The 26055-nt window shown below is 44.3% G+C and overlaps 1 protein-coding gene across 2 annotated transcripts in view; it reads left to right on the forward strand.

Annotated features, from left to right (window-relative positions):
* The first annotated feature begins 417 nt into the window (after positions 1–417).
* KCND2 (potassium voltage-gated channel subfamily D member 2) overlaps positions 418–26055 on the forward strand; it is a 382809-nt gene continuing 357171 nt past the window's right edge. For both annotated transcript variants that reach the window (XM_029074204.1, XM_029074205.1), the window contains exons 1-2: positions 418–937; positions 1314–2613. In XM_029074204.1, coding sequence (XP_028930037.1) covers positions 1499–2613 — 1115 coding nt within the window. In that variant the 5' untranslated portion in view covers positions 418–937; positions 1314–1498. The remainder of the gene's footprint in view (positions 938–1313; positions 2614–26055) is intronic.

Genomic DNA, 26055 nt, shown 5'->3' on the forward strand with positions numbered 1-26055 from the left:
ACCTGCGGCGCGGGCCGCTCGCATCTCCCCCTCTCCATCTCCCCCTCCATCTCTCCCTCCATTTCTCGCTCCCTCCCTCCATCCCTCCCTCCGTCCATCCGCCCTCCCGGCCCCGGGGCAGGACCAGCGAGAGGCCCCTGAGCCCTCTCCCCCTCCGCGGCTGCAGCTCCCCCGAGGCTCCCCCAAACCTCGCCCCTCTCCTCCCATCCACCACCCCCAATTCTCTCCCCTCTCGCCCTCTCTCCCCGCAACCTCCTTCACCTTCGGAACTTGTTGCTGCTGCTTTTTTCACACCCCCCCCCCTTTTTTTGGAGGCGGGGGGCAAGGGGAGGGGGTGGTCTTGAGGTTTCTCTTCTGGATCCCTGTGGATCTGCAGCAGGAGCATCTCTTCTGCCTCTCCCCTCCTGGGGGGGTGGGGGGGGGGAGAGGTGGGTATTGCAGGAGGTGGGGAAGGGGAGGGGGGTTTCCCGGATAAAGCAAAGTCTTCCCGCATCCCCGCCCCGTGGCCAGACTTGGGCAGGGATGGACGGGCGGCGAGGCACGTCTCAGCGGGGGGCAGTGGCAGCCACCGCCTCCGTCCCCATCTCTGCTCCTCCTGCCGCTTCTGCTCCTGCCACCGCCAACGAGGACGAAGATGCTGCTGCCGCTACCTGGGGCTTGGGACTGTGAAACCTCCCGGCGGCTCAACTTGGGAAGAGAGTGAGCGCAGAGTCCCCCCCACTCCACGCCCCAGCGCTGAAATTCCACCCCTCCAGGCAGAGTAGGGGGGCTTTGGAGCCAGACCCCCCCTCCCCACCCAACGCGCTCCCCTCTTCCCTTCCCCATCCCCAATCGGATCCGTCCCGGCTCGGTGGAGGCCGGAGGAGAGACAAATAGAGAGACACGGAGAAGATGTGGGGTCGTCGGCTGTGATCTGCCTCCGGAGCTGGAACAACAGGTCGCTGGAGACTGAGTCTCGGGCTGGGGGGGGTGGAGGGTGGAGGACGAGGGTGAGGGAGGGAGGGAGAAGTGGGGCGGAGGAAGCTCTCCGCTTTCTCCTCTAAGGGGGCTCTTCCACCTGGACAGTTGAGAGGAGAGGGAAAGTGTGAAGGGGGGGTGGGAGCTGGGGGTGAGGATCAGGGTCCCCTCGCGTGGCCGCCGCACGGACATCTAGAGTCACCCGAGTGCAGTGGGGAGAGCAGCAGGTGAGCTTGGAAAGGTTGAGTTGCGGGGTGTTCGGAGCGTGGGGTGAGTGTATGCGTGTGTGATTTCTCGACTACTTGTCTCTGAGGTTTAGCCTCCACCCCCCCCCCCTTGTTTTTGTGATTTCACAGCTACCCTGTCTTGGAAGTAACATCTGCACCTATAGACCAGGTTCTCCGTTGGCAGCATTGCATCTCTTGGGAGGAGGAGGAGGTGGGGGGTGTCACTTAGCGTGTTTACCGTAGAGCGCCCGGAGCCCGGCCGGCCTCCCCCTGCCTCCACGCCACCCTGACCCTCCCCCGGCCCACCCGGAATCATGGCAGCCGGGGTGGCCGCCTGGCTGCCCTTCGCCCGGGCGGCGGCCATCGGTTGGATGCCCGTGGCCTCGGGGCCCATGCCGGCTCCCCCCAGGCAGGAGAGGAAGCGGACCCAAGACGCCCTGATCGTCCTGAACGTGAGCGGTACCCAGTTCCAGACGTGGCAGGACACCCTGGAGCGCTATCCCGACACCCTGCTGGGTAGCTCGGAGCGGGACTTCTTCTACCACCCCGAGTCGCAGCAGTACTTCTTCGACCGGGACCCGGACATCTTCCGCCACATCCTGAACTTCTACCGCACGGGGAAGCTCCACTACCCCCGGCAGGAGTGCATCTCGGCCTACGACGAGGAACTGGCCTTCTTCGGCCTGATCCCCGAGATCATCGGCGACTGCTGCTACGAGGAGTACAAGGACCGGCGACGGGAGAACGCCGAGCGCCTCCAGGACGACGCGGAGAACGAGAACACGGGGGAGAGCGCGCTGCCCTCCATGACGGCCCGGCAGCGGGTGTGGCGGGCCTTCGAGAACCCTCACACCAGCACCATGGCCCTGGTCTTCTACTACGTGACCGGCTTCTTCATCGCCGTCTCGGTCATCGCCAACGTGGTGGAGACCGTGCCTTGCGGTTCCAGCCCCGGGAGGGTCAAGGAGCTGCCGTGCGGGGAGCGCTACGCGGTGGCCTTCTTCTGTCTGGACACGGCCTGCGTCATGATCTTCACCGTCGAGTACCTGCTGCGCCTGGCCGCGGCCCCCAGCCGCTACCGCTTCGTGCGCAGCGTCATGAGCATCATCGACGTGGTGGCCATCCTGCCCTACTACATCGGGCTGGTCATGACCGACAACGAGGACGTCAGCGGGGCCTTCGTCACTTTGCGGGTCTTCCGGGTCTTCCGCATCTTCAAGTTTTCCCGCCATTCTCAGGGGCTGCGCATTCTGGGCTACACTCTCAAGAGCTGTGCCTCGGAGCTGGGTTTTCTGCTCTTCTCCCTCACCATGGCCATCATCATCTTCGCCACGGTCATGTTCTACGCGGAGAAGGGCTCCTCGGCCAGCAAGTTCACCAGCATCCCCGCGGCCTTCTGGTATACCATCGTCACCATGACGACGCTAGGGTAGGTGCCGTGGCAGGGCGTGGCTGCGGGGCGGCGGGTGGCACGGGGAAGGGCGGCCGTAGGGCTTGGGACAGGGGGTCACCGGGGAGGCGGGGGTGGGGCCTACAGGCCCCCTGACGATGATAGGGCCGGCCGAGGTCCGCTTTCCTTGCCTCTGGGTTGCTGTCGAGGTCGTAATTTCATCTGGAAAATGGGCATCATCTTGGTCGAGGGGTGGATTTGAAGAAATCCAAATCTGGGCAAAATAGGTTTCCGAAATCACTCTCCTTCTTCAGCCTCCTTTGTCCTTTTTACTTCCGTTTTTGTCTTTTTTTTTCCTACTCTCCATTTTCCTTCTCTTTCCTTTTCTTCCTGAGCTCACCTGATCCCCCTCTCGCCTTACTTCTCTCATTCTCTGTGTCTCTGCCATTCCTGTTTCCTCCTCCTATCTCTATCTTCTTCCTCTCCTCCTCCCTCTCCATTGCTTCCCCTCTCTTTCGCTCCTTGACAGATGCCTAGTCCCACTATCCCACTCGTTTCTCCCTGACCCCCTCTGAGGCAGGCATCTGGACTGCCTTGGGAAGCCTCTTCCCATCCTCCCATCTACCGAATGGTGTCGTCTGCTCTCTACCTCATCGTTTTCCCAAGTTCCCTCATCATTCCCTCTCCTTCTTCTCACCCAATTCTTCTCCCTTGAGCCTACTTCTCCTGCCAGGAAAATTTTGGTGTGGGAGGGAAGACACAGTACTGGGGACGGTGCTGGGACTGTCACTACTCTGTGTGTGCTGGGCTTGTGTGTGTGTGGGAAGGGGAGGGGCAGATTGACTGGGGCAAGTCTATGAGCCAATGGCAATAGCTGCCGGAGTTTCAGGGTTGTGAGGGATGAAGGGGGAGTTTATAGTGTTTGAAAGACCCAGTGGAACATACTAGTCCGTGTAAGGTTATGATCTGGAATTAGCTATGTTAGATTTGATTCTGACCTGGGGTTTTCCTGGTGCTGTCACAGGTATATCGGCTATTTTGACATGGGTCTCTGAGTCTTCTTGCTTTGTCTGAGGTAAAACTTTATAGGACATGGACAATTTTTAAACACTATGACCTGATGAATATGCCCTTTTGAAAAAATTAAGAGCCTTGTTTTTACTGAGGACGCCTAGTTCCATTTTATTATCCCTCAACCTTCAGAATAATGAGAAAGGTTCTGCTTCATTATTCCTTATCTTTTGTTATTTAAGGGGCTTTGTTATTCAAAATAACTTTCTCTAGTGAACAAGCCCTCCTCGAAGTGGGTGTATATTTTTATGTCCCCGAAAGAGGGGTGACACTGTGACATCAATGTCTTTAATGTATTTAGCACCATTTCCTGAAAATTAAATCTCACTAAACTTCAGAGGACTGCAAATCCTAACCGTGACACTCGTTTTTGCTTCTAAGTACTCAGGACCTATTTACATTTAATCCCCTCACTCTGATTCACAGAGCATCGGTCAGCGTCTTGTATATTCTCACGGTCTGTTAGTGTGGGTTTGGAGTAGCCACCTTAATAATTTGTGGAACATTATCTTGAAAGAATAGTGACGATGCTCAGTTCTTCAGGAATACTGAGAAATTACCACAGCTTAAAAAAATAGGTAATTTTTGGTAGCTGTTCCAAACCGTTTCAGCTTTCAGAGTTCCCAAGGGCATCCCAAATGTCAATAACCTAATGTCATCTTTCAGTGATGTTGTCGGGAATTGATGTGGATCAATCAATCGATCGATCGTATTGGACTTGTACACACTAACGCACGTCTGCAAAAACAAGGGGATTGAAGGATGCAGGGATTTTAATAAGTGGAAAACAGTATCACATGACCAGCCTAAAAGGTCATGGGTACTGAGGAATAGTGCAACTGTGGCACAGTCTCAGAAAGAATGCAGGCGACTTAGAAATCTGCAAAAATGTTTAAATACCCTCTCCCCTCTAACTTCAAAATAAAATCATTTTCATCTCCGGTAGCATTGTGTAGCTAAAATAAAACTCCCACATCCCTTCAATTCACAGTTTAAGACTTTTAGCTGGCAAAAATATTGAGGAGCCACCCAAGTAGATTTTAGAATGGTATTATTCATTCAAGTATTCCTTGAAGATAAAATATGCAAGCATCATGTTTACCTGGCCAGAAACATGACTTATCCAACTATCTCGTTTCCTGGAAAGAACAGTTTAACTATTTCTATAGCATTCCCATAGTAAAATGGTTAGTAGAAGTAATAGAGAAAGAAATAAAAAAGATAAGTTTCAACTACCTGGGATGACAGTGTACCTGGAACATCCTTATTTAGGATGGTGTAATTCGAACAGGGATTTGCTATAAACATAAGCAACTGCATAGTTGGTTGAGAGGAAAAAAATGGCATAAATAGCCCTTTGTAGCTGCTAGATTACACAGCTTTGGAAAATGTTGAGTGTATATCTTGTGGAGCCGTTTATATAGAGATTTTGGGCTCACTAAGCTATTACTGAAAACGGAAGATTTTTTTTTTTCCACTCTGCGTTGCTATCTACCCATAAATAGTGGTAACGAGTTAATCTCAGCAATCTTTACAAGATGGGAAAAACCACAGTCCATTTCCTGAGAAAGGGCCACTCTCTCTGCCTATAACCTGTTTTCTCGAGGCACAAGGTCTTTTAATGCATGATACATGGATAAATGTTAATAGATCAAGCTTTGGAAGAAATGTGAAAAGTGTACTTGCATGCAACATATGTAGATTTCTGTTTTGGCATCACTGTCATTCAGTTTCTCAATCTTCTAGTTCCAAGCAACTGTAACTGGAAGGGCTTTGGAATTGAATCTATTTTTTTATGATTCCATTTGCTTACTTACATTGTCTCTTTCATATAGGCACCTCATTGAATGGTCTGCAGCAAATTTAGAAAACCTCTTCACAGCACAAGTTAACTTGGTCATAAACTTTGATTAAAAAAATAGAATAGGAAATGATGTTCACTTTGGCAGATTCTGATCCAGGGGAAGGATAAATAAAAGCATCGGGTAATTCATACATTCATTTATTCAATCATATTTTAGTGAGCGTTACTCTATGCAAAGCACTGTACTAAGCGCTTGGAAAGTACAATTCGGCAACAGATAGAGACAATCCCTGTCCAACAATGGGTTCCCCCATCTCCCCCTCCCACTCGTATTTTGAGGCTGTCCAAAAACACCTGACTACACCAATCCTCCCTAGCCCTGGATTGCCTTTCGCCATCTGCATGATACATTATCACGTGTCTGTCTGACACACAAAGTCAGACCAGTGGAAACCTAGGACCCGCCGGTTTCACCCTCCCTTTTGCTCTGGTGGGAATTTAGTGGAGGTGGGAGGGTGGATTGAGGTAGAGGCCGAGATGGAGAGGAGAACAAAGATTGTTGTTTCCCCTGATTGCTTCAGTTCATGACCCTAGCCATCCCTGGAGCAATCGCTGGAGAGACAGTTTGCATGGCCTTCTCCGAGTCAGGTTCTACAGCCAGGACTACTCGTCTTTTCCCTTCAAAGTGGGTCCAGTCTCTGTTTACATCAGAGAGCATTTTAGGGTTAAAGATGATTCAACATGCTACTTGCTTATTTAGAGTTTTCAGATTACCCGTGAAGTAGGAAAGTATCTCTAGGAGAAACCATCTTTCTCCAGATGGCAGCATTGTGGAAGAACTGGAGGAAAATTTACATGGAAAACATCAGGACAGTTTCTGGGACTTCAGCAACGGACACTCATCATCTATTCGTTGTTTCATTCATCATATTTATTGAGCACTTATTGTGTGCAAAGCACTGCACTAAGGACTTAGTAGAGTACAATGTAGCAACGGACACATTCCCTGCCTGTAACGAGCTCGCAGTCTAGAGGGAGCTCATCAGTGCTAGCCCCCAACTTCAGAAAAACCCATATACCCTAGGTCAATTCATTTCAGAAAGCAAAGCACAACTATGGGTGTTTGCCTGAATATTAAATTCTCTTTATCTATCTATCTTCTATTCATCCGTCCATCCACATACCCATCTATAATAATAATAATGTTGGTATTTGCTAAGCGCTTACTATATGCAGAGCACTCATCTTAGGACTGGGGGAGATACAGGGTAATCAGGTTGTCCTACGTGAGGCTCACAGTCTTCATCCCCATTTTACAGATGAGGGAACTGAGGCACAGAGAAGTTAAGTGACTTGCCCACAGTCACACAGCTGACAAGTGGCAGAGCCGGGATACGAACCCATGACCTCTGACTCCCAAGACCGTGCTCTTTCCACTGAGCCACGCTGCTTCTCTCATCCATTCTTTACCATCTTTCTCTTTCTGGACTCTTAGTAAGAAATCCCAGCAATCTGGAATGAGTCATGGTTTTAAAAGTGAATGGACTCTCCAGAAAAAGCAGCATTCCTACCAGGGGTAGCTGGATCCCTGACAGATCAGAAGTCCTGTCTCAGAGGTTGGGCTGGGATTAAGAATCGGGGGAAGAAGGGTCAAGTGGTGTGACACCCCCAGTCATAGAGGCTCCTGATCAGGAATGTCAGCTCTGTGGAGGTGAGGTGACGCTACCACTTTTTGAACAGGATGGGGCTGAAGGTGGAGTCAGGATGCCAGTTCCTATTTCCTGCTCCCTGCGGGCTAGCCATGGATCCCTGACCCATCCTCAGAACCTGCCGAATTCCTTACTCCTCTAAACAGTTCTGAGTACAGGCCAGAGAATCCTCTCTCTCCTGGAACCCAGCAGGGGTGAACTGAGGCCCTTGCTCGCTTATGGCACACCCAGGCCACCAGATGTACAAGGACTAATGTGAATATCATATTCAGGAGTCACTTAGCCTGCAGTCCTTGCTGGGCTGGGCTTCCAAGCCCCTGCCCTGCTTCTAAGGTTGGGGGTACAGTGCTCTGTCAGCTCCTTCCAGGCAGGCAGCAGACACAGTTTAGCAAGCCCAGCCTGAGACAGGTGCCATAGCAGCCGCTGCTTGGCTGGGGACAGCTGGGGGTTCAGGTCAGTGACTATAGTGGAGCCTGTTTTGTGCCCTCTCCTTCTCCCTTTCCCCCCCCCCCTTTTCCTAGCTTCTGTTTCGTCTTCTTTCCTTGTTGCTGACTTCCATATACTTCTTTCCATTTTAGTCAATCAATCAATCGCTGGTATTCACTGAGCACTTACTATGTGCAACTAAGGGTTTTTTGCAGCATGGCTTAGTGGATAGAGTACGGGCTTGGGAATCAGAAGGATGTGGGTTCTAATCCCCGTTCTGCCACACACCTGCTGTGTGATCGTGGGCAAGTCGCTGAATTTGTCAGCACCTCTGTTACTTCATCTGTAAAATGGAGATTAAGAGTGTGAGCCCCATCTGAGACAAGAACTGTGTCCAACCTGATTAACTTATATCTACTCCTCCAGCACTTAGAACAGTGCTTATCACATAGGAAGTGCTTTACAAATACCATAAGTATTATTATTATATTTCCTGGACCCCCAAATCCTTAACCCAGCCCTGCTGAGGCTTTGGTCCATGAGGTCAGCCAGAGTATGGGAGCCTTCAGGAGAGCTGGATTGTTGTCTCAGTGGATCCTCAGTTTCTCTGAGTATTTTCATTCTGAATCAAAGATGGAGTAACTCTCAAAGAGTTAAGTTCATAAACTGGTAGAATGCAAGCTGTTGGGGTCTAGGCATTAAAGCAAAGGAGTGAACATGGCCTGGTGGAAAGAGCATAGATCTGGGACTCAGAGGACTTGGGTTCTAATTGTGCCTCTGCCACTTGTCTTTTATGTGGCTTTGGGCAAGTCGATGTGCCTCACTTTCCTCACCGGTATTATTCCGTTGAAATACCTATTCTCCTTTCCTCATAGAATGTGAGCTTTGTGTGGGGCAGGGATTGTGTCCAATCTGATTGTATTGTACCTTTCCTAGCACTTAGTACAGTGCTTGGCACCTAGGAAGTGCTTAAGAAATATTACAATCATAATTATGGGTGGTGACCACAGAATCAATTTTTGGGACGAAAGGTGTTTCTAGAGAAAGGGCATAAATGTTCAATTAGTTGTCACCCTTAGGGTTGTTGCGAATTGGAAGAAATCCTTTCAACTCTTCCTCTATTCACATAACATGAGCCAAAGGGCTTAAGCATTTTGAGAGCTGGGATATTTCAGGTCTGAAGGGAGAGATGGGCCTCTCTAATCAGCTGGGCAAAAGGAAGCATTTAATTCTCTTCCTGAAATTGATTGCATCGAGATTATAGAGGATCTCTTAGTGAAGACATATTTTTTGTCACATGCAATTGATTGAGAAAATGCTTCCTCTGCTTTTTGTAACCTAATTCCCCTGAATCGATTAAGAGGTACGCACTGAATATTCAGACAGATGGGGTGTTGTCTGAATCTCTATTGCATCCAAGGAAAAACCATCATTTCACTCTAAGTAGACAAATATTCGAAGCCTTTTTATTGTTCTTTTTTTCCCACTGTAAAGAAAATCAGAATCGGAACAAACCTTTAGTTCAATGTTGATAATAAAACAACTCACACCCACTGGCCTATTTTCTTTTCCCCTCTGTATAATAACTTGAGCTTTTTGCTCCTTCATCTCCTTAAATAGATTGTAACCACCTGATGGGTAGATACTGTGTCTTCATTCTTACGTAATTCGGCGCTCTGCATGTGGGGGATGATGGGGATGATAGAGGTCGTGAGTTCTAATTCTGGCCCCTCCACTTGTCTGCCATGTGATCTTGAACAAGTCACTTATCTTCTCTGTGCCTCAGTTCCCTAATCTGTAAAATGGGGATTAAGACTGTGAGCGCCACGTGGACAACCTGATTATCTTATATCTACCCCAGCGCTTAGAACACTGCTTGGAACATAGTAAGCGCTCAACAAAATCCATCATTATTATCATTATTATTATTATTGTGGTTAGGGAGTCTCCTGCTCTGATTGACTGACACGCCTCAGTCCTGAGACACCAGACCTGAGAAATGGCCCAAAGGAATTGATTGACATTAGTAGTAATGATAATGTTTGTTAAGCATTTACTATGATAAACACTGTGCTGAGCCCTGAAGTCGATTCAAGACAATCAGACACCCTCCCTATCCTACCTGGAACTCACAGTCTAAGTAGGAGGAAGAACAAGGTATTTAATTCCCATTTTATAAGTGAGGAACCTGAGGCCCAGAGAAAAGAAGTGACTTGCCCAAGGTCACACAACAGTCAAGTGACAGAACTCGGATTAGAACCCATGTCCCCTGACTCTCTGGCCTACGCTCTCTCCCCTAGGCCGTGCTGCTTCCCTGGCTTTGTGCTTCCTTTTTTTTAACGAAGGTGAACCCCGGCGAATATATTGGATGAATTCTGAGAACAGATTTGGCTCTGTCAGATTCTATATGGCTCGGCTCAACTGAGGAAGTACAGTGTCCCTTCTGCGGCATCACAGCTAGATCCTATTTCAACTAGATATGTGACTCTCAGTCAAGAATTTGGTTCTGCTTTTGCTGACTCAAACCCTGCTCCATAATCTCCTGTCTAGCTTTATCCCTGCTATTTAAACCATGAGGTAGCATAAGAGAAACCCTCGGACTTCTTTTTTTTTTTAGATACCGGCAGGCCTCATCATTCTCAATTTCATTCTGCCAAAGTGGCATGAAAAGCATAAATCAATGGAAAAAGGGTGGGGGGGTGTTAGCCAGCCCACCCCATTTACACAGGGGTCTTGATGTCCTGCAGGAGGTCCCTTGCAGGAAACCGTGGGAGCATTAAATAGCACCAGGGCATTACCCTGGAGTAGTGCTCTGCTCTGGGACAGGAATCCTGAGATGTTAAAGCTAGTCAGTCAATCAGTATTTTCTGAGCGCTTACTGTGTGCAGATCACTATACTAAGTATTTGGGCGAGTACACTACAGCAATAAACAGACACATTCCCTGCCCACAGTGAGGTGTAAAGCCTAGGTCGAGTTTCACCCTGCAGGTGTTCAAGATGTATTATTACCCTCTCCACACCCCCACCCCTCCATCTCTATGCTATTTGTACTACCTGGCATGGCGTGAGAATGATTTCAACACCCTCCAGTCCCTGCAGATCGCAATGTGACAGCGGCATACTGAGGAGGAAGCAGCAGTAGTCAGATCTCTGAAGGAAGAGAAGCAGCGTGGCTCAGTGGAAAGAGCACGGGCTTTGGAGTCAGAGGTCATGGGTTCAAATCCCGGCTCGGCCGTTTGTCAGCTGTGTGACTTTGGGCAAGTCACTTAACTTCCCGGTGCCTCAGTTACCTCATCTGTAAAATGGGGATTAAGACTGTGAGCCCCATGTGGGACAACCTGATTCCCTGGTGTCTACCCCAGCGCTTAGAACAGTGCTCGGCATATAGTAAGCGCTTAACAAATACCAACATTATTATTATTATTATTAGGTCTCATAAAAGGCAGGTTGACTTTGGGTTTCTCAGGTGTCTTGGTAGCACAGGTCAGCTGCTCACAGGACTCCTAACAAAACAATAGCCCCGTCTTGCCCAGTAGTGAGAAGCAGCGTGGCTTAACATAGAGCATGGGCCTGGGAGTCAGAAGGACCCAAGGTCTAATCCCAGCTCTCCCACATGTCTGCTGTGTGACCTTGGGCAAGTCGCTTAACATCTCTAGGCCTCGGTTACCTCAGCTGTAAAATGGGGATTAAGAATGTGAGCCTCATGTGAGACAGGGACTGTGTCCAACCTGATTGACTTGTATCTACCCCGGGCTTAGAACAGTGCTTGGCATATAATCTAAGTGCTTAATAAGTACCTTAATTATTATTATCATTATCCTTCGGGGTCCTTGTTAATAGAGTGTACCATGGGCCTGCTGATCTCTTCCTTCTCTCTTTACTGCATCCTAGACTGTATTCCCTCCTTGACCCAAAGAAACCTCCCAGCCCAACAGTTTTACCTCAGAGTAATTGGATACACTCCTTCCAGCTCACATGCCTTTCTTCTTCCTCTTTCCCAAGTCACTTCTCTCCCCTTCTTTCAACACTACTAAAAATCTGTGGGCTCATCTGGAACCAGATCTGCTTTGGGAATGGGGCCAGGAAACTCTCCCACTCACTCCAGTTGGCTGATTTAGATGTTTCTTTCAAAAAAACTCCCTGAATTTCTAAATTTCAGTGGCTACTCCATGACGGATTAACCCACCCCTTTTCTTCCAGCCTTTCCCTTCAATCAATCGTATTTATTGAGCGCTTACTGTGTGCAGAGCACTGTACTTCAGCCGTCATATAATCATGATTATTATTATCATCAGTGGTATTTCTTGAGCATTTACTGTGTGCAGAATTCTGTACTAAGCACTTGAGAGACTACAAAATAACAGGGTTGGTAGACACATTCCCTGCCCTCAATGAGTTTGCAATTTAGAAGATTCTAATCCACCCCCAGACGTCGGTTGTCTATACCCTGAAGTCTTCAGAGACTACAATTCGGCCCACTGTTCTAATTCTTAGTATGCTCTTCTTGGAATCCCCTTGTACATCTGAAGATGATGACTAAGCCTCCCTTGGGCCTTTTAGTCTAGCACCTAAATAATTCCAGTTCTCTTTGCCTTTTCCAATAGAAGCTACACCCATCTTTATCCCATTTCATGGCTCTCAGGACTTTCTTCAAATTCTCCCACGACTCACATCAGCTATAGAGTCCAGAATTCGGATCTGGGAATATAGAGTTTAGAAGAAAGATATCCAGTATTTGGTAAAATTTGAAAATGCCTTTTTAAACCACAACCAGGTCTTCAAAGCCCCTCACCCATTACCAACCATGTCTGTATTTTTGGATATTTGGGACTGAGCTTCAGGGTGGTCCTCTAAACACGAGGGGACACGCAGCCTGAGATCATTATGGAGTCCATCCGATCTGGTGTGACATTCCCCCTTCTCAAATGCATTGTGAGGCATTCATTCAGACAATGACTGGGCACACCATATTCTTTACTGAAGTGGATTTTTGGAGAATGAACTTCAGAGGGGGAGAGCAAGGAAGATGGGAAGGAGATGAGAAGAACTAGGGAAGGAGGGTGAAAGCTAGGGTAAGGCATAAAGATATAAAGAAAGTGAAGGAGAGGAAACACCAGAGCAAAGGAAGTGGGGAGGTGACAGGGAGGAATGTGAATGACACTAGGAAAAAGAGATGAGAGAACTCAGGGAAAGATGTGTTTGCCTTCCATGTGGGAAAAAGACAAAATCCCTCCCTCCATCCACTCTTACATCTGGCCTCTCTTGGGGTCGCTGTAACTTTGGGACTTGCTAAAGAGGTTTTGTCATGGTAATGAGTAAGATACCAGAACGGTGAATGGGTGTTGCTGGGTATCAAATGCTTGGGCAAAGGGAATGGCATTTGACCAAAGACAGAATCAGTAATTCACACATAGCATTCCATCGCCTTGACCAAGTTAATGCAGTTTTCAAACATGCCCACCAATATATAACATATAAACTGAAGCTACCCACAGGTTTTAGGGTCTGTATGTGAAATTTAAAATCTGACTTAAGAAACATTTTCCAGCACCATATCTCCATCAAAATTTTTTAAAACATCTTGAACAAATCTCTTGGCAATTATTTTTCAGAACAGGTACAAAAAATGAAGTCAAACCTTACAAATACTTGAGATTTTGCTACACCCAAAAGAGAAGGTAGATACGATATGACACAAAGACAGAGTTTGGATTGAGGCTCATCAGCTTTCATCAGGATCCTGACAGCAAAATTGACAGAGGGTGGGAAAGGATTCTGCATATTTCTAGAGTTATCATTCAGTGGATTGTGAAGGAGGACACTGATTCTTATTTAAGATCTAGTCTATAAAATTGTGTTCCTCCACTGATCATGAGGAGGATGAAAGGTTTCTAAATTTCTGAACCCAGAGACAGTGGAATGGACTGTTCATTCCAAATGCAGTTGAATTCCTCCGGAGTAATGAAAATAGTCCCCTTGAGAATCTTGTCTTGTTCACAAACAAGACCAGAGTCCTGTATCCTATCTGAGGGGGTTGTTTTAGCATACATTTTGGGGAAATGTATTTTGAATAATTCACAGGATCTTCCAAAATACATAAGGAGTACTTTTACCACACTGCATGGTTAAGTTGGTCTCCTACCTTATGAAATGCATTTAAATGAAGTTAGTTCAAGTGGAAAATGAATTCCACACTAGAAGTGGAATAACTGACGCTCACTACATGTGGACCCACTTGGGAGATGGCATAGCAGAATTAATTTTGTAGATAGTCCTGCTGATGTAGAGGAGTCTGGTTAATGTTATCTCATGAGAAAAATCATATGGTTTTAGCATTTAGGATTTTAGTTCTATTTAAGGGGGAAGAAAGATTTAGCAGTTTGGGACAGCTCTGCAGCTTCTGAATATTTCAGGCTATTGGAAAAAAAAAGTTCTCTCTTCAGAGCAGCACAAAATTCCCCATGACTAGATCCATGAATGTTCTCTTCACTGGATAAAAATGAATTCGATATTTTCAAATATATCTCTTCTTATTTCTTCATTTTAAATATGTTGTGAAGGTAAGAAATCATTATGTAGTCTCATGTAATTAATGTTAGGGGTCAATTTCTTATCTCCCTCACCTCCTTCATTTATCTCTGCCAAACACCAAAATTCCCAGTGACTTTGAAAGATCTCTGCGCTCTGCAGCTATACATGAAGGAGGCCTTAGAGGAGGATGAGAGTCTGATTCTAGGCAATTATTTAGGTTTCTGGGTTTTTCATTCTGTCTAATATTAAAATTACAATATTGGAGGTCATTCCACAGTGCTGTCATTTTACGTTCAGTATAATAAGAGGCTCTGAACAGTAAGTGCCAGATCCCTTTTTGACTTGCCGCTCTCTGAAAGAGTGAATCTGAAGAAAGAGGAAGTAAGCTGACTGCTGATACTTCACCCCAAAATTGAAACTATTGCTCTTGGCTTTGCTAAATGATAATTAGGTAATGTTCTGATGAAACAAGTTGTAAGGATGTTCTCAAATTGGACTTACTAATCAATCAGTCATATTGTTGTGTTGCACTCTTCAAAGTGTTTAGTATAGTGTCCAGCACACAGGAAGCACTCAGTAAATATGATTAATCGATCACTGCTATTTACTGACTGCTTACTCTGCACAATGCACTGTATTAAGCACTTGTGGTGCAAGCTCCGTGGCACTATAATACCATTATATCAATACCATAAACTCCTTGAGGGCAGGGATCATGACTACCAACTGGATTATACTCGCCCAAGCATTTAATAGAATGCTCTGCACAAAATCAGTGCTCAAAAAATTCCACTGATGGATTGATTGATTGGGAGAGTACAATAGAGTAGGTAGAGATGATAGAGCTCAGGCCTGCGAGTCAGAAGGTCATAGGTTCTTATCCCAGGTCCACCACTTGTCTGCTGTGTGTGACCTTGGGCAAGTCACTTCACTTCTCTGTGCCTCAGTTACCTCATCTGGAAAATAGAAATTGGGACTGTGAGCCCCACTTGGGACAGGGACTGTGTCTAATGTGCTTTGTTTGTATCCACCCCAGTGCTTAGTACAGTACCTGGCACATAATAAGCGCTTAACAGATACCACAATTATTGTTATTATTATTAGGGGGGTGTGAATTTCTTCTCAGCCTACCAGGTAGTAATATAAGATCTAGGCTAGACTGTGACTTTTCTAAAGTGAAATTTGCAATATGAAGCCATAGTTTCCCATAGAGCGAAGCAAACCGTCTTCCCCTCAGCAAGTTCTTTTTGTACCCTGTTCTCTGTCTGAACCTGGCCCAAGAATTCTGACATCCCTTTGGCAACCTGACTGGTAGGGAGTATTTTTCAGGTTGCCACTCCCAGTCTCTGTCCCTGACCGCTGCTAGGCTGGGTGATATCGGGGAAGTCTCCAGAATCCAAGATAACTACCAGTGGCAGGGGTTGGTGAAGAGGGGATGATTTAACTTTTCTGTGCCTCATTTATCTGATCTGTAAAAATCATGATGTCATCATAGTGACATCAGAATTCTGGGGAATTCTGCCACTATCGATCATGCCTTCTGCTGAACCAATCGGGAAACACTTAAGCTTCAAAAAGAAGCTATGTCATAAGCCAATTACCTTTTCTTCACCAATCCAGCCTACCAGCTTCCAGGTCAACCAAGATCAACTGGAACCAAAGCACTAGGAGGCTGGGAATGTTACTGACATTTTGTAATCGGAGGTTCGAAGCATCAATTTAAATGCTTTTCTGTTTTCGGTGGGATTCAACTGGAACCAAAGCACTAGGAGGCTGGGAATGTTACTGACATTTTGTAATCGGAGGTTCGAAGGATCAATTTAAATTCTTTTCTCTTTTCAGTGGGATATGGTTTTGGCCCATTTTGGCATGTTATAAATTTATTTAGTGAATTCCAAATTCTTTTGTGGAGCCATTAAGAAAATTATACCTTAATCTTCAAATTTACCAGGATGAAACGACTCTATCTTCAATTCTGTTAAATCTCTCTAAAAGTATTTCTTTCCACTATCTACCAAACCTATTATGCTTCTTAGAAGAATTCTGGAAATCTGAACGGGGTTTCCATGACCCCATACTGGTTTTAATCTCCTTTTTTTGCCACTTTGGGCTAGGCAATAATAATGTGTTCTAATCCTGAGACTAAGGAGCGAAGAAGCTTTAACAGTTAAACAGTTTTACTGGCAAAAGTTGAAAACCTACCCCTAATGATGGACTCTTTTTTCCAAGGCAAAGGAAGGTGAAAAAATTAGAAAGAAAATTAAGTTTGAAATGGATTTCCAGTGGGACAGAAAAGAGATACTAAATTACTAAAGTACATCCAGTTCAATTCTTACATGAGTTTTTCACTGGAAGATTTAGATATAACACAATGGAAATAGTAGGGGATGTTCTTCCCGTAACACAAGGATGTTCAGGATGTAATATGGTTACAAACTGGAGCAAGTAAGTGAGAGAAGAAGCAATTGTGCACATGCCCTTGGTGTTTGTCAAGGTGTGATAATGGAGCTTCCCAGACTCTGCCTCAGTCCTCCTGTACTGTAGCTTACTGTATATTGTGCTTCATTATGTTTTTGCTACTTAACAATATGTAATACAGTAAAACTGTAATGAGTAGCCAAGGTATAAAACATTCTGCTAGTGGTGGACATAAGAGTAGTCTAGGAATTTTGATCTAAAATGTCATCTGAGGTGCTATCTTCAAATCCTTTTTCCCGTACTCCATCAATTCCCATCGAATCAGTAGTTCCTATATTTTGATTTTCCCAAAGAACAGGGCCCTTCAGGATCACAAATCCTGCAATACAGGAGAACAGCATGGCCTAGTGGAAATCAGAGGACCTGGGTTCTAATCCCATCTCTGCCACATTTGCAGTGCAATGTTGGGTAAGTCACTTAACTTTTCTGTGCCTCAGTTACCTGATCTGTAAAATAGGCATTAAAGTTGTAAGCCCTTGTGGGACATAGACTATGTCCAACTTGATTATCTTGTATGTTACCCCAGTACTTAGCACAGAGTCTGGCACAGAGTAGCAAATACTATATATAAGTACATATTTAAAAAAACAATAAGATACCCTGTGGTCCAGTGGGCAGACCGTTGATTGGGGGAGTCAAGAGGCCTGGCTTGTACTGCCAGCTTTGCAACTGGCCTGCTGTGTGATGTCAGGGAAGTCACTTTACTTTTCTGGGTCTAACTGTGCATGTATTAATGCCTGTCTCCCCGCTAGACTGTAAGCTAGGGAATGTGGGCAGGGAATGTGTCTGTTTATTGTTATATTGTAATTTCCCAAGTGCTTAGTCCAGTGCTCTCCATGCAGTAAGCACTTAATAAATACAATTGACTGACATTACAAAATGGGAAGATAATACCTGCTATCCCTATTTCTTAGGGATATCTTGAGTGATGTGACAGCACTAGGCAACAAGAAGTGGTCTACAATTCTTGGTCGCTGCTTTTTGGATTCTGAAACAATTTTGGTAGTATCTTATAAAGCACTCCTTCCCCATTTTTCTGTACTAACATAAGCAGTGATGAGACAGGGAAGGTGGAAGATAGAGCGGTAGACTGCACAACTATTTCCAGGGTGAGAGCTGCTCCTCTGGCCATCACCAGGCAGGCTTTTTCTGTTCTCTATTCTACTGGTCCAAATGGCTAAATTAAAGTGGAGACAGAGACACACATATAAGGGACACCAGATTATCCATCAAAAACCTGGGCTACTGGGGGTCAGCCCACCTCAGGGACGATGTCAAGTGGAGAGTCCGATGGGGACAGTGCACCTGACCAACCAGGTTGCTGGTGTTCTCCAGTGAAGTCAGGGAAGACAGAAAGCTTCAGATGAGCAGGAGAGCAGAAACTCACTTGGCTGTGGTTTTCAGGATGTAACCTAGAGCTCAGTGGGGATGGGGAGAAGGGAAATGCACTCCCTCAGTCAACGGTCTGTCCACGGGGTATCTTAGTTTTTTAAAAAATATATATAGTATCTGTTACTCTGTATCAGGCACTGTGCTAAACATTGGGGTAATGTACAAAATAATCAAGTTGGACATCGTCTATGTCCCACAAAGGCTTTCAGCTTTACTACTCATTTTACAGATCAGGTAACTTGGGACAGAAAAGTTAAATCATGCTCCTTCTGACCAGTCAGTCATATTTATTGAATGCTTACGGTGTGCACAGCATTGTACTAAGCGCTTGGGAAGGTAGGAAATAACAATATAACAGACACATTTCCTACCCATAATGAGTTTGCAGTCTAGAGGAAGAGACAGACATTAATATCAATAAATAAATTGGGAGCAGGTCAACTGGGGTCCCACCACCGTGGCCTTGAGGCCACCTGTTACCATCTCCCTAGCCACTCTGGAGGTCCGGTCTTGATAAGAGGGGTGAGGGGGAAAGCTGGGGATCAAAACTGGCCTAGAAGTCCAAATTGAGTGGTTTCAACTAAGTCCCAAATGCAAGTATCTGATTTTAGGGAACTCCTGCCATTTCAATGAACATCAATAAGCAGTGTGGTCCAGTGGGTAGAGCACAGGGCTGAGAGACAGAAGGACCTGAGTTCTAAGTCTGGTTCCACCGTTTGTCTGCTGTGTCACCTGGGGCAACTAGCTTTTCTGGGCCTCAGTTACCTTATCTATAAAATAAGGATGAAGATTGTAAGCCCCATGTGGCGCAGGGACTAGGTCCAACCTGATTACCTTGAACCTACCCTAGTGCTTAGAACAGTGCGTGGCATATAGTAAGCATTTAACATAAGCCGTAATTGTGATTATTATCCCTTACCCTTTGTCCCAAACCTATCTTCCTTTTTTGCCTTTTCCCTCTGCTCCCCGCAAGCCTCTTCCCCGCCCCCCGACCCCAACCAATCCAAGAGCTCTGGACCGTCAGCAGAGGAGATTTGGGGAAGGAGCGGAAACAATTTCAAAATGAGAAGACATTCCAAAATATTGCCATGTCTGCACATGTAGCCATAGCTATAGCTAGATTGCGTTTAGGAAGCACTTTCTAAAAAACGAGTGGTAAAATGCACTCTGCTCTCACAAAGAAAAGTCTTAATTTCCATGAATTTTAAGTTCTTAAAAACAAATGTTCCCAATGGCCTAAATGATATTATCAGATATCAATGGGAGGTTTTTCTAATTCAAAAATGTTATAAGCACTTTCAGGAAGATTAGTGAATTGACAAGCAATGTCAAGCACCTTCATTATTGCCAAGTTGCTGATTTAAATTAGAAATACCATTCCAGGATGCCCCTCCCTTCCCATTTTTGTTCTGCCTTCTTCCTTTTCAAATCATGCCCCTGATTCTTGGTTTTAAGCCTCCCTGGGTATTATTCTACTACTGTATTTGTGAGAAATGCAGAGCATGTCTATGCTAAACAATATGTGCAATACTATGTGACTGTGGGGATATGTCAGTAACACATTGATTAACTTAATTTGAATTTATTTCACGACCAGACTCGTTCCAAATTTTTCTGGATTCGTAATGAAAGTGTCTGGATCATAGAGACATCTCTTTAAGCTTCCTAATAAGTAGGGAACTGTTTCTGATTTAGTTTGCATTGCTCAGCCAGCTCTATTTGAGTTCCAGAATCAGTTCGTGCTTGAGTGAAGCACCTACTGAATGCAAAGCGCTGGACTTTGCACTTGGGAAAGTACAACAGAAGCAAAACAGAAGAGCAAGGCAAGTCGATTATAGATTTTTTAAAGAAGGACAGTGGCACTGGCAGAGCTGATGGGGCATTAATAGAGAGGAATGTTTCTGCACAAAATTGTTTTCCTACACTTGTAATATGGCAACACATTCAAAGACACCTTCCAAATCTTTGTGTCTCTCAAGGGCCTTCCAAAAGTCTGAATGAGATTAAAAAGGAGAGTCTTATCAGATGATAATTAATAGAACTCTTAATATTTTGAGAAAAAAATAAAGTTACTTCCCAGATAAGAACCCTAATTGGTGCAAAGCCAGGTGCAAAGCCTACCGTGCTTCCCAGTATTTTATTTTCACAAGAAATGGAGGGCTTTATTTATTAATTTATATTATTGTCTGTCTACCTCTCTAGACTGTAAGCTCATTGTGCATAGGGAAGGAGTCTGCTAATTCTGCTTTATTGTACTTTCCCAAACACTTAGTACAGAGCTCTGCTCACAGTAAACACTCAATAAGTACGACTGACTGGCTGACTGACTGACTGACTGAGAATTTCTGGTTCTGAAACAGGGAAGGACATTTCATGTGATATTTATGACAGCACTGTAGTAGATGCTAAACTAACGTTTAGCAAGATGCTTTTATTCATAGATTTCCTTATCCAGAGTGTTATCCTGAGAAGCAGCGTGGCTCAGTGGAAAGAGCACGGGCTTTGGAGTCAGGGCTCATGAGTTCGAATCCCAGCTCTGCCACTTGTCGGCTGTGTGACCGTGGGCAAGTCACTTAACTTCTCTGTGCCTCAGTTCCCTCATCTGTAAAATGGGGATTAAGACTGTGAGCCCCACGTGGGACAACCTGATTCCCCTATGTCTACCTCAGCGCTTAGAACAGTGCTCGGCACATAGTAAGCGCTTAACAAATACCAACATTATTATCCTTTTGAACACAAAGGGAGGTTTAGGGGAGAGGTGATCAGGAAAATTAGGTGGACAGAATAATCCAAGTGTAGTTGCAGTGCTGAGCTGAGTTACCTGTGTCCCGAAGGCTTCTGGGTGTCTGAATGCCACTGAACCCAACCACACAATGACCTGGGATTTGGGGGAAAGGTGAGCTGAGCATTTAAAATGGAACCCGATATCCGAGAGTGATTCAGAGATCACTGTGAGCAGCTTAAGATAAATCAAGCCCTCAGTTGGAGAGTATTGAAGGAACTGGAAGCTCCATTAAAATCACTTATACCCTTTTCACAGGAATTTATCTTAAAAAAAAAAAACCTGGCTGGAATGTTGACAGTGGCAAATTGCTTCATTTATTAATGATCTGAAAACTACGAGTCCAAATCCGAGTATACTCTGAGTTTCATTTCTTTTTCTTTTTTGGTCTGCCAGAATGAGAGTAGTGCTTTCATTGACACAAATAATAATAATAATAATGTTGGTATTTGTTAAGCGCTTACTATGTGCCGAGCACTATTCTAAGCGCTGGGGTAGACACAGGGGAATCAGGTTGTCCCACGTGGGGCTCACAGTCTTAATCCCCATTTTACAGACGAGGTAACTGAGGCACCGAGAAGTTAAGTGACTTGCCCAAAGTCACACAGCTGACAAGTGGCCGAGCCACTTCAGTATTTGTTGATGGAGGAAATTAGTTGGGATGATTTGGGAGGGCGGGGGATGTGTTGACCTCTGAATTCTATGGTATAAATCACATATTAGTGATTCCTTATTTATTCAAATAATTGGATTAGCATGAGACAAGACACACAAGAAAGATATTGCAAAGATGGAGGTTACACCTTGAAACCAAGCATGTCTCTCTACTCACTAGAAAAATATTACTTCTATTTCAGTGTGCCAAACACTCCTCTTCTGCTATATAAAAGCTCTTTTAAGTATGTCTTCCTGGACACATTGCGAAGTGATTATTTCCTAAACCTCACTCCCCAGCTCTAGAAGAGTGTGGGTATTGAATGTTAATTTGTCCATTTATATACTCTTAAATGCTGACTGTCAGATTCTGCTTCAAGGACCTCAGCCGTGTCTGCCTAACTTATGCTGCCCAGTGTCCTTCACGGGTCATTCACACATGGGTTCGAAAGTCCACAGTTGCTGGGCTTAGTAGTGTACCAATGGAAAACAATCAGGATCTCATGCACACAGTCACTCTGAAAGTGACGTGGCTTTGAGAGAGATCAATCACATGGTCCTAAGGCCTAAAAGGAGCTCATCATCGGCACCTATTAGCTAACTGTGGTCAGGGAGCAGGAAGAAAGATAAGTCTTGAGGAATGCATTTAAAGGATAATATGCTGGACATTCATCAACTACTCCTCCCCATGTACATTTCCAACAGAAAGCAAAATCCCTACCCTTTCAAAGAGGGTCAAGGATGCACATTTAAATGTTTAAGGTGTCTAGCTAAATGTTTCTTTTGCTTGTTCCTTCTAGTCTTTTTCTTTTTCTAAGGGTGAGAGGGATAGACTGAAAGGATGAATAGTAAACACTGCCACATACATATAAGCATTTAGTAAGGGAGGAGAGGCAGGAAGGGGAGACAGGAAGAGAAGAGAAGGGTCAAGCCAAACATGCCTAGTAGGTATCACTTATCAAATTTATTTCAATAATTTGAATAATGAAAGTTGACTAATGGGTGCTGTTCTTGACATTCAAAATTTCTAATCAACTGGGTTAAAAATAAGAATCCTTGTGATTTGAGGTCTAGACCAGAGACCAGAAAGGATGAAGCAATTCTGCCTGATTTGGAAACAAGCCAAATCAAAGAACACTCTTTTAAATTAGCTCCAATTATTCTTAAAATTCCAGCACCTAACTATCTCTGCCTCTCATGAATAGAAATTAAGCAGTCATGTCCCAACCTTGCTTACTTAAGAAAATGAAATGAACTCTTTACACCAGGGCATCTTTTGAAATAGACTCACAGGTTATATCTCCACCAGGAAATGGCATTTTTCCCAATTTATGTTTCAGTGGGAAATACTGCTTAAGGCACGGCAGTGTATGGAGTGAATGTAATGAACTCTGATGACGTTAGGCCCAGTCAAATGAAGCTGTCCATCAGGGAGGCCCATAATAGTAGATACAGTTTCAAGTCTTCTGTAGTTCCCAGTGACCGTGAAATTACCTGGACTAAGAAACAGAACTGTGGATTTTCTACTTTCCCAACCCTGACTCTCAATACTATTTATTGGCCGTGCTAGTTTTGTTAATGATTAACCTTCACCTTTTTACATTGCCTATAAAGTATCTATTTCAGCTCAACTTTAGTGATTTTAGCCAATCAGTATATCCATGTGTTCAGATTTATTTTAGTAAAGCATTCACAACACTGGAGGATGTATTTTAGCGTATTACTTAGCAGAGAAAATCTTTCAGGCTTGTTTTAGGTTATTGTCCAAATATCTCTAAGCTGATAAATAGATAGTTGAACATTAATACAGAATGCGGAATTGATCATATTACAAAAGCAGAAACTGAGTTTATATTGAAAAACAACACACTGGATGCAATCTGTTATCTAACATGTTTATAGATGAGATGTTAGCAACAGAGAGCTTGTTTCTAACCTTTGAGAAAAACAACCAAGTGATTATATAATAGTTACAGATCTTTAGTTCTTTCAGAGACGTTGGTGAAGCTAATTCAAGAATTTCCATTTTACAGTGTTATTAATGCCAGCAAAAGAATATGTGAAAAAAATAAAATACATAAATATACTGGATATATTAAGGACTTAAGTCAGATATAGCAGTAATAGATGCCTAATAAGACAAGATTATGGGCCACCCAACTGAAGAATAAGACTTTTACAAGCCGTTTTCAGTAACCAGAAATACAATCCCAAAGTCATCATTATAGGCAAATACACAATCTTCATCATCCAACTCATCTTCACTTGTAAGTAAATTTTAATTAATTAATTATAGAATTTGATAAGCACTTACTGTGTGTCAAGCACTGTACTAAGCGCTAGTGTAGGTAAATTCAGTTGATAATATTAAATGCTTATTAATGCTATGCAACCCAATATGTACTTAACCTAGCTTTGTAGTCATAACGCATTATAAATTTGTTATAATGTATAATGGAAATATGCATGGCCTAGTGGACAGATCATGAGTCTGGGAGTCAGAGAACCTACGTTCTAAGTCCTGGCTCCACCACTTGTCTGCTGTGTGACCTTGGACAAGTCATTTAACTTCTCTGTGCCTCAGTAACCTCATATTTAAAATGGAGATTAAGACTGTGAGTCCCTTGTGGGACATGGAATGTGTCCAACCTGTTTAGTTTGTATCTACGCCAGTGCTTGGTACAGTACCTCACACATAGTAAGCACTTAACAACTACTACAAAAATAACGCTATTTGTGTTGGTCCATTCTTTTTCCGTCTAAATTTGAAGTTTTTGGTAGGTAAGGACTGTATCTAGACTCTAGGTGGTAAACTCTCTCTAGACTGTAATCTCACTGTGGGCAGGGAAATGTCTGTTTCATTGTAATCCTGTACAATACGGTGCTCTGCACATAATCAGCACTCAGTAAATGATTGATGACTGCTTGATTGATTGATGTCTAAATCATATCTTATTTCAGAGCAAGGTACCTGAAGAAGTTGATAAATGAATGCTGCTGCAATGGGTTGCAATGTAGCAACTCTGGCAATGGGTTGTTGGTGAAGTTGATCAATGATCAATGAAGGAATATAGAAAAAAATGGACCATGCATGTTTTGAGGGCATGCTGGGGTGCTTACAATTCTGAAAAGAGTAAATATAGATGGGAATTTTTCTCTTATTTGAACAGGGAGCGCCAAGGAAGAGTTCAACAACACCCTGTCCACAGTCTTCCCTCCCCTTCCTTGCTGTATCACAGCCACTTTGCCAAGGGGAAGTGAACTGTAAACTATAACTAATTATAATAATAATCAAAATTGTGGTATTTGTAAAACGCTTACTATGTGCAGATACTGTACTAAGTGCTGGGATAGATTCAAGACAATCTGTTTGGACACAATCCTTGTCCCACATAAGGCTCACAGTCTTAATCCCCATTTTCCAGAAAAGGCACAGAGAAGTGAAGTGACTTGTCTGAGGTCACACAGCAGACAAGTGGCAGAGCTAGGATTAGAACCCTTGTCCTTCTGGTTCCCAGGCCCATGCTTTATCCACTAGACCATGCTGTTTCCTCACATCTGGAATAGGGATGGGGTCTTGATTTAAGAAAGATCATTATTAGTTACAGAGGGGCTCTGTGGTGAATGCAAATATTATGAAAATGCTCAGAATGGATCATAAATCTGCACGGCATTACCGAGGACTGGACTTTTACTTTTTATTTGCTGACTAAGATGAAAGATTGGAAAATGACAACGTTTGGTTTCTCTTTCCTGATGCACATTGTTTATATGCCAGATATCTGTGAAGCACATGGTTAATCTTCAAGCAGAATACTGTGGATTTAGACAGAAATGTATTTTGTTGCAGAAGTACCATTGTAACGTTACTCTGCTAAGATCACACAACATTTCCCTAAGAAAGTCCTTATTTTAAATGAACAGATACTAAGAATGCAGTCATCAAACTTCTAGCACACCTAAGTCAAATTACAGTTAATGTGAAAGAATGCCTAACCAGAAAAGGTGCAGTCTAATCTTCAAATTACAGCACATAGGCTTCTCCATTGCAATCAGAAGATGAAAATTCAACTTATTACCAGCTTATGATGGCCATGTTGCTCTCTCCATCATTTTCGGGGAGTGCTATGTAAGAGGAACAAAAAAGTGCCATTTGCATCTGGCAGCTACACTCTCTATGTTGTTATTTGTAATTACTATGTTTTAGGGGAGCTCCCTATACTAAGATAATGTTCATTCCTGCCCTTTGGATTGGACAGCTCCCAAATGCTGCATAATGATGACATTCTAAGGCAGACTCATCAGATTGCTGGAACCAGCGGTTGTTCATTCTAACATAGAATTTCCAGGGAAGTGTTTTGAAGAATATTTCTTTCCAGTGCTTGTAAACATCTGCCTAGGAAAATATCCATCTTGGCAAGTTTCAGCTTAGATTCCAGGGTGCCAGTAGAATGATTTATGATGTTTCTTGATGGTGTTTTGGATGAGCCAGCGACGAAAAGGGTGTGATGCATATTTTATAAGGAATTTTCTGTATTTCAATAAACTACTTACCTTCTTAGCCTAGAGTGTCGAATCATTCTTATATCTAGAAACTGTACCGTCCTGCATTCTTAACAAAGTGCCAAAGAAA

Source organism: Ornithorhynchus anatinus, chromosome 10 (genome assembly GCF_004115215.2).
Source record: "Ornithorhynchus anatinus isolate Pmale09 chromosome 10, mOrnAna1.pri.v4, whole genome shotgun sequence".
Classification (NCBI taxonomy): domain Eukaryota; kingdom Metazoa; phylum Chordata; class Mammalia; order Monotremata; family Ornithorhynchidae; genus Ornithorhynchus; species Ornithorhynchus anatinus.